This window comes from Pteropus alecto, unplaced genomic scaffold, assembly GCF_000325575.1.
Source record: "Pteropus alecto unplaced genomic scaffold, ASM32557v1 scaffold103, whole genome shotgun sequence".
Taxonomy (NCBI): domain Eukaryota; kingdom Metazoa; phylum Chordata; class Mammalia; order Chiroptera; family Pteropodidae; genus Pteropus; species Pteropus alecto.
The window spans coordinates 13,290,128-13,297,987 of NW_006436288.1; the positions used below are offsets into that span (position 1 = coordinate 13,290,128).

The 7,860-nt window shown below is 41.3% G+C and overlaps 1 protein-coding gene across 13 annotated transcripts in view; it reads right to left on the reverse strand.

Annotated features, from left to right (window-relative positions):
• The window catches only part of CAPRIN2 (caprin family member 2), a 39,563-nt gene extending 32,467 nt beyond the window's left edge, over positions 1-7,096 (reverse strand). For 10 of the 13 annotated variants that reach the window (XM_025047340.1, XM_015590029.2, XM_025047341.1 and 7 more), the window contains exons 1-3: positions 6,966-7,081; positions 5,422-5,684; positions 3,353-3,415 (exon numbers count right to left, since the gene is read on the reverse strand). In XM_025047340.1, the coding sequence (XP_024903108.1) occupies positions 3,353-3,415; positions 5,422-5,670 (312 nt within the window). In that variant the 5' untranslated portion in view covers positions 5,671-5,684; positions 6,966-7,081. The other 3 variants (XM_015590031.2, XM_015590040.2, XM_006912752.3) reach the window with 2 other exon arrangements.
• Between the last annotated feature and the right edge of the window lie 764 nt (positions 7,097-7,860).

Sequence of the window (7,860 nt, forward strand, 5' to 3'; positions counted from 1 at the left end):
GATGAAATAAGTGAATGTCAAGAAAAAGTTTTGGAAAGTTGACTCCAAAAAAAGAAAATCTAAACACCAAGATATGGAAGGAACCTAAATGCCTATCAACAGATGATTGGATAAAGAAGTTATGGTTCATACATACAATGGAATATTACTCAGCCATTAAAAAAAATGAAATTCTACCATTTGCAATGACATAGATGGACCTAGAGGCTATTATGCTGAGTGAAATAAGTCAGAGAAAGAAATACCACATGATTTCACTTACATGAGGAATCTAAGAAACAAAAAGAACAAACAAATCAAAAACAGACTCACAAATATAGAGGACAATTCCCTTCAGCCAGAGGGGAGTGGGGGTTGGAGGGCTGAGGTAAACGGTTAAAGAAGTACAAATTAGTAGTCGATAGATGGCCACGGGAATGGGGAGCACGGCATAGGGAATACAGTTAACATTAATGTAATGGCTAGGTGGAGAGCCGGAAGAGAGAAAGAACAATTAGGGGGATCATTTAATAAACTATATAAATATCTAACCAATGCACTGTATACTTAAAACTAATAGTAAAATAAATTTTTTAAAAAAATCTAAAGATATCAATTTCCAAAGAAAAAATAAAGAATATTTTCAAAGAGCTCCCACCCATCTCCCCTCTCCCCAAAAAAAGAAAAAGAAAAACAGGTCCAGATAGTTTCACAAAAACAATTCAACCAAACTTTAAAGACCATGCATTATGGAAAGACTGACACGATATTAAAAAAAGGATGGATAAATAGGTAAGACATAAAGGATTTTTAGGGCAGTGAAAATACTTTGTATGATACTATAATGGTGGATACATGCCTTCCTACATTTGTCCAAACCCATAGAATATACCAAGAATGAACTCTAATGTAAACTACAGACTTTGGGTGATAATAATGTGTCATTGTAGGTTCGATTATAACAAATGTACCACTCTAGGGAGAAACGTAGGTAGTGGAGGAGGCTGTACATATGTGGGGTCAGGGGTTACATGGAAACTCTCTATACTTTCTGCTCATTTTGCTGTGAACTTGTAACTGCTCAAAAAAATAAAGTCTATTTAAAAAAAAGAAGCAAAAATAAAAGCCCCAAAAAGTATATTAAGCTAAGTTGTACAGAAAATGAAAAGAGAAGGCAGGGAGAAGAATATTTGTTTATACAGGCTTAAAGAAATTCTAGAGAGATATATAAGAATCATTACTTTGTAAGATGAGAACTGTACAGAGGAAGGACAGGGTGAAAAAATATGGCATCTTTTTTAATATTTCCAATTGTATGAACCATGTGAATTATTACCAATTTTAAAAGCTAAACTTAGAGCTCCTTAATTAAATACTACACTACTGACGTCAGTTCTCTGAGAAGTCAGATTATAGGTTTTTCTTGTTCTGACTTATCTGCATTTTCTAAATTTTTGCCTTAAATATATACTACTTGTATGAGGAGCTGTTATTTCTCAAAAGTACCACCAACTATATGCTTTGTCACATCTAAAAACCTAATATATTCAATCATTTTAAATTTAGTAAATATGTACGTAAATCTATAAGCCTACTATATGATATACATTATTCTAAGTACTAGGAAAACAGCAGTGAACAGAGAAAATCTCTAATGGAATTTCCATTGCAAAGGAAGGAAAGACAAACAAAACAAAACTTTACAGTTTGTCAGAGAAGTGTGTCTATGAAGACAAAGCAAGGAGAGGTGCTAAGGAATATGAATGGGGAAATGGATGTATAGTGTCAGGACAGGCCTTACTGACATGATCTTCAAACAAAAAGCTGGAGGGTGGACACTGAACAGGTAGTAGGAACAGCATGTGCAAAGCCCTAAAGTAGATGTGTGCCTGGGATGCTTGAGAAACACCGAGGAGGCCGGTATAACTGAAGTGAAGCAAAAAAGGGAGAGAAATGTAGGAAATGCAATAAAGATCTGAAAGGAAGTGGGGAGCATATTTGGTAGAGCTTTGTAGGCCAAAGTTAGGACAGTCTGCCACCCTGATGAGAATCAATGGGGACTTTTCGAGCAGAGGAATGACCATCTGACTTGCATCTGAACAGGATTACTGAGGCTACTATAGCGAGGATAGATTTGGAGAGATAGCAGAATAGAAAAACCTGTAAGGAAGCTATGACAGTTATGCAGATGAAAGATGATATGGCTTGGGCCAGGATGACAGAAATGGAATTTATGAAAAATGGTCAGTTTCTAGATTTATTTTGAAAGTTGAACTGATCAAACTTGCTGATGGGGTAGATGTAAGGTATAAAGAGAAAAGAGAAAACTTCTACAGGGTTTCTGGCAACCATCCTTCTATCAAGCCATTAACTGACATAGCTAAGATTAGAGGGGGTACAGGTTTGGGGGGCAAGGTGAAATCAGATGTCAAATAGGCAACTGGACATAGGAATCTAGAGTCCAAGGATTAATCCATTGGCAATACAGATTTGGCGGTTGTCAGCATATTTCACAAAAGAGAAATCAAAGTTAATATTATAGAAGCAACATATAGTTATGAAGATGGTAATGAAATATTGAGATTACAGTTTGCTTGGCTAGAGCTCTGAAATATAGCATGTCCTCAACATCTCTTAGAGAGCTACCATGAGAACCACCAACCTACCTACCTCCACCACCCCTCCCCATAGTTTCCCAAAATCAACAATACTACTATAACAGAACACTTCTTTCAAGAATATTTACGCAAAGAAAAGTTTTATCACCATAAAAGTTATTGAACATGACTACTTAAAAACAAAGCCATGCTGAAATTCCTCTTACCAGCTATGTGAGCACATCATTTCCAGAGCTCACACAATTCAAATCTGTGCCTCAGCAAAAGTATAATTTACTACATCACAAAAATTCAAGGCCAGTGACAAAAGTCAATATGGCAAGGGAAAAGTCCTTGAATGCCAGTAACTAATACATAAGCAAAAACCTTAGTTGAAAAGATAAAAGATAATAGATGTACAAGGTAGATCAAATAACTTTTAGACTAATTTTGTCCCTTCTTATCCAGGAGATGTGATCAGGTCAAAATGGCAAACATCAATGAAACATTTTTTTTTAATTTCATATTGCAAAAACTCTCCTCCACCAAATTAGATAAAATTTGCAATTACCAGGTATACCATGGACAAGTAAACAACATTTTTAAAAGCTGTAATAGTCTAATATTTATAGTAAGTTTAAAAAAAAAACAGGTCAGATGTCACTTTTTTTTTTTTTTTTTTGGCCTATCAAATCTTTGGTCTCACCAAATCCACCTAGAGTTTTATTAAGAAAAGGAAACCAGCAAGTCTGACCAAAGGATTATAAATCACTTACCAATTGGTCTGGATTAAGTTGCTCTCCATTTTTCAGGCGATCCTTGTAATCTTCCAGTTTGAGCTACAAAAGAGAAACTTGTATCTATTATAGTCTGATATAAAACTCTGAAACAAGCTAAATATTAGACTTTGTTTCTTACAAAAACAAAGTTCTTGATGTAAGCTAGCAACTGCAAAAATACTATTTTACTAACAGGCAGGGAGCAAAAGAACTTGAGTTCCAGTCAGGGGAAAAAAAAAACATTACACACAATCAACGTTAGTCTGGAAGCACAAAAATTCAAAGGGTTTATTAAGCCAGTAATAAATCCTTTTCTCTTAATAGCTTCTCTTTTCTATGTAGTTAATCATATGCCCCTAACCCAGTGGTGCTCAATAAGGGTCAAGTGTGTACCCCAGGAATATCTGACAATGTCTGGAGATACTTTTGGTTATCATAATTTGGGGGGATGAGAGGGAGGTGAAGAGCGCTACTGGCATCCTGTGGGTAGAGACCAGGGATATTGCTAAACATCCTACAATGCACAGGACAATCTCACACAACAAAGAATCATGTGGCACAAAATGTCAATAGTGCGGTGGCTGAGAAATCCTACTCCAACCTGATGTTTAAACGATTAGTTACCTGTTGAATTATGTGGCATTTGTCTGATAGGAAACTTCCTATCAGAAGAAATGGAAGAACAGAAATGTAAAAGATTTCTAGCATTATAGTAGCTTCAATTTAAAGCTATTTTTCATATTAAATTTTACATTTAAGTAAATACATGACAAATAAATTCCATTTATTGTTCCCATAAAAAAAGACAAGAACCACCACGGTATTCTAAAAGCAATGTTTAAGCTCTTCCTCTTTGGCTTTATGGCTTTAAAATGTGTTCCCAGAAGCCTAAAACAAAAGCATTGGTACGCTGATAGGTATTCAAAGAGGTAGTGTAATCAAGCCAGAGTACAGGCATATACCTATAAATGTACTTCCTCCACCTGGGGAAAGACATCAATGAGTCTCCATCAATAGATCCTGCTTTGAATAGATCCTGCTTTCACTAGTTTCCCATAGTGGCAGGGAATTTGTGCTGACCCAGGCACACTCACCTTATCACACTTGTGATCAACTGCATGCATTCAAAAATGACTGGTGAGAACTAGGGCTACAGAGAAGCTACTAGTAACTGACCCTTCTTCGTTATCTTCACTACCTTCCTAGTGTGTATTTCTAAATTTTTTTTTTTTTAAAGTAAAGAAACAGAGTCAATCGGACTTATAAAAATCTCTTCACACTCCATTAAAAGCAACTTTCCTAGAGTTTAACTAGGTCTCGGCATAAAAATATAAGAGTTCCTAGGTCTAGATAGTTAATCACTCATCTTACCATCACAAGCAAAGACAATCATGACACAACAAAGCCACACGCAGTACTATTTCATAGGCTACATGACTCAGGAAACAAGGAATGATTTGGATCTTTCCATCAGCATTTACTGTAACATTAGGCTAATTATAACCCTTGAGTCCTTTCACAAAGCTCTCTACAATGCTTTCACCTACCAATCTCAAACGATCACCTAGCAACACAAAAATGAGTGCTAAAACATTTTCTGGCTCTACCATCACTAAAGCTTCCAATGACTGCAGCACTTATACTGCAATATCAACTGCTGCAGAAAGTCGCAAGGAAAACAAGCTTAAAAAAAAAAAGGCAATCTGTGAAAAGAAACATTAATACTTACACTCATTAATACATTAATACAAACATTAATACATTAATACACTCAAGGAATTAATCTTACCTAAAGTAGCTAGCTCTTCAAGTATTTCAACAGCAGCATGCATTATTTTACTATGAAGGATATTTTTACTCAGTTATGCAGACCAATCAAACAGAAAATGTTTAATATATCCAATATTTAGCCTGCTTGTATGTTTTCGACCAGCTAAATCCCAAGGTTATTAAATCTTTAAGAAGTAATACCTATGAGCCCTGACTGAAAGCCAAGATGTCAGTTCCTTAATCCTTATTTAAGATGGTGCATATATCCAGCTGGGACGGAAAAACAAAAAAGTTACCTTCTTTTTCTCGATGTTTCTAATTTTGTGTTTAAGGCATATGAGTCCATTATCAATATAGGTCTCATATGCTTGGGAAGGAGAGGCAGCAGAACTAAGAGTTGACTGCAAGGGGCTCATGGCTCGCTGGCTTTCCCCATGCTGATTGTGGTTCAGTTGCGGCTTGGCTGACTTCATATTCCCCTCTCTCCCCTCCTCTGAAGGGCCTGAAGGTGACTGGTAACCCAAAGATGAAGAGAGTTGCACCATTGAAACGGATGAGGCTGAAGGAGGGAAGGGGCGAAAAAAGTTAAATATAAAAACAAATTAGGACTAAAGGGACACATTCAGGCTTTAATGTCTCTGAAAAGTCTAGATCCACTCCCTCAAAGTTCTCTTTCACAGAAGTGAGCTCAAAACCCAACGGTATTTTAGATACGTGCTTCCATCTCACTACTTTTAAGGCAATTAGTGCCAAGCACTAGCGCCTCTGCGTAGGCAAAATCTACAACATGGGGAATGTTTCCAGCGACTCGATCCTCCACATAGAGAACTGCTAATCAGAGCTCCTCTCTCCTCATGACAGAAATCCGCATTCTGAATAATTTCTATGGTCAAGTGATGACCAAAAGGAAATAAGCTTTCCCCATTGAGACCTTAAGGCAGCCACTGGAACCTCTTTACTTTATTACTCAACACCAGTCCCGGCCCCAATCGTTAACAAGGACATTTAAAAGAAAATCCCGGACACGCAATTTTTTTAGAGCCCTCATTTACTGAAGAGTAGCTTCTTGAACTAGAACGCCAACTTCCCTTTAATTGCTCTGGGGCCTATAAGGCAAGTCCATCGCTACTGGACATTTGCAACGAGGTACTCTCAAGCTGTGGGCGCTCAAGCTGGGAGCTGTTTTTCTGCTGTTTACACTAACCCATAACCACTCACACCCAACCGGTTTAAGGGCTCATCTTAGCGAGCCTGACACGGCCCTGGTCAGTGGCCCTCGCACCGCCTTCACCCCGCGCATCGTGGGTGTCCATCCCACTCCCCTTAGGAGCACCCCCAAAGCAATGGCATAACGGGCTCCATGCACGCCAGCGCTGATCCCAAGTCCCCAAGTCACTCAGCGCCCCGAGGGCACCGACCCCCGCGCTTCCCACAGCCCTCCGGACGCCGAGGCAACGGTTGGGGCCACTTCTGCAGGTGCCTCTAAGAAGGCCGATCTGGAGCAAAACACCGGGCACCGCCCGGGAGTGCCGACCCGCCCTTCACCTCGCTGCGGCGGCGGCCGCCCTGCCCTGCCCACTCTCGCCGGGCCAGCCGCCTCCCCACGCCGCAGCAGCTGCCCGGCTTCACCTCCGCAAGCCGCCGAGCCCGCTGCGGCTGCCGCAGCCCGGGCCCGCCTTCGAAGGCCGGCGGGAGCCAGGGGCGCCGCGAGGGTGGGCGGGCGCCAACCCGCACTTGCGTCTCCTCCTCCCGTCTCCTCCCTCTCCCGTCCGGGTCCTCTCTGGCGGCGTCTGCGGCGCCGAGCGCCCCGCCAACTCAGCCGCTCTCGCCCAGGCCTCACCTTGCAGCGCGCGTGGCTTATATAGGCGCGCCCCGCTCCCCGCACCCGCTCGCGCGCGCAACCTCGTGCCGCGGGACACCGCCTCCTTCCGGTGCCCGCCCCCCGGCCGCAGCCGGCCTCGGCCTGGGGGACGTTTGTTCCAGGCCCAGCTGCGGCGGGAAATCGGTCGCCAGAGGGCGCGTTCTCCCCGCGATTGCGCAGACTGCGAGGCACCAGGTGGGGCCGGTGTGACCCGGAGAGCAGACCAGCCGGAGAACCCGAGGCCCTGCCGGACCTTGCTGATTGCAAACAGTAATGATTGCATTGCGACCTTGAACAGGTGATTTCGATCAGTCGAAAAGGGTACGCGCCCTTTGTGGAATTACCAGTTAAACCGAGCTTGAGCCTCCGGTTTTGGTGCGGGATGCCTTTGTCCCCCCACCTCCAAACCTCCATCCTTCAAAATAGGATAGAGACAATCCACGTTTCCTCAGAAAGGATTCAGCTTGTAAGAGCAGAATGCCCCGACATTGCCATAAAAACGGAGTGGATGACTCCACAACCTTCAATAATAAGATTGTGTTTATTTAGACTGTTTCGTTTGTCGCTTTGAAACAGATGAATTCATTGGCACTCGGAGAAAAAGCTGATAAAAATCTTTGGTAAGGTTACATAAAATTAAGAGAAAAGGCTGAAAATACATCAGCGTTTCTCATACCAAACGAATAAGGGGCGGAGGAAACCACCACCCAACAATACTTCAGACCCAACTTGTGTCCCGCTATTACACCAAGTAGAATTGTTTTAGATCTTGTCCCTGAGAATGATAAAAATTATGTAGACTAGCAAGAGAAGAACAGAGAAAACTCAGAAATATAATCAAGGAAGCAAAGATCCAGTTTAAAAGTGTTGGCTG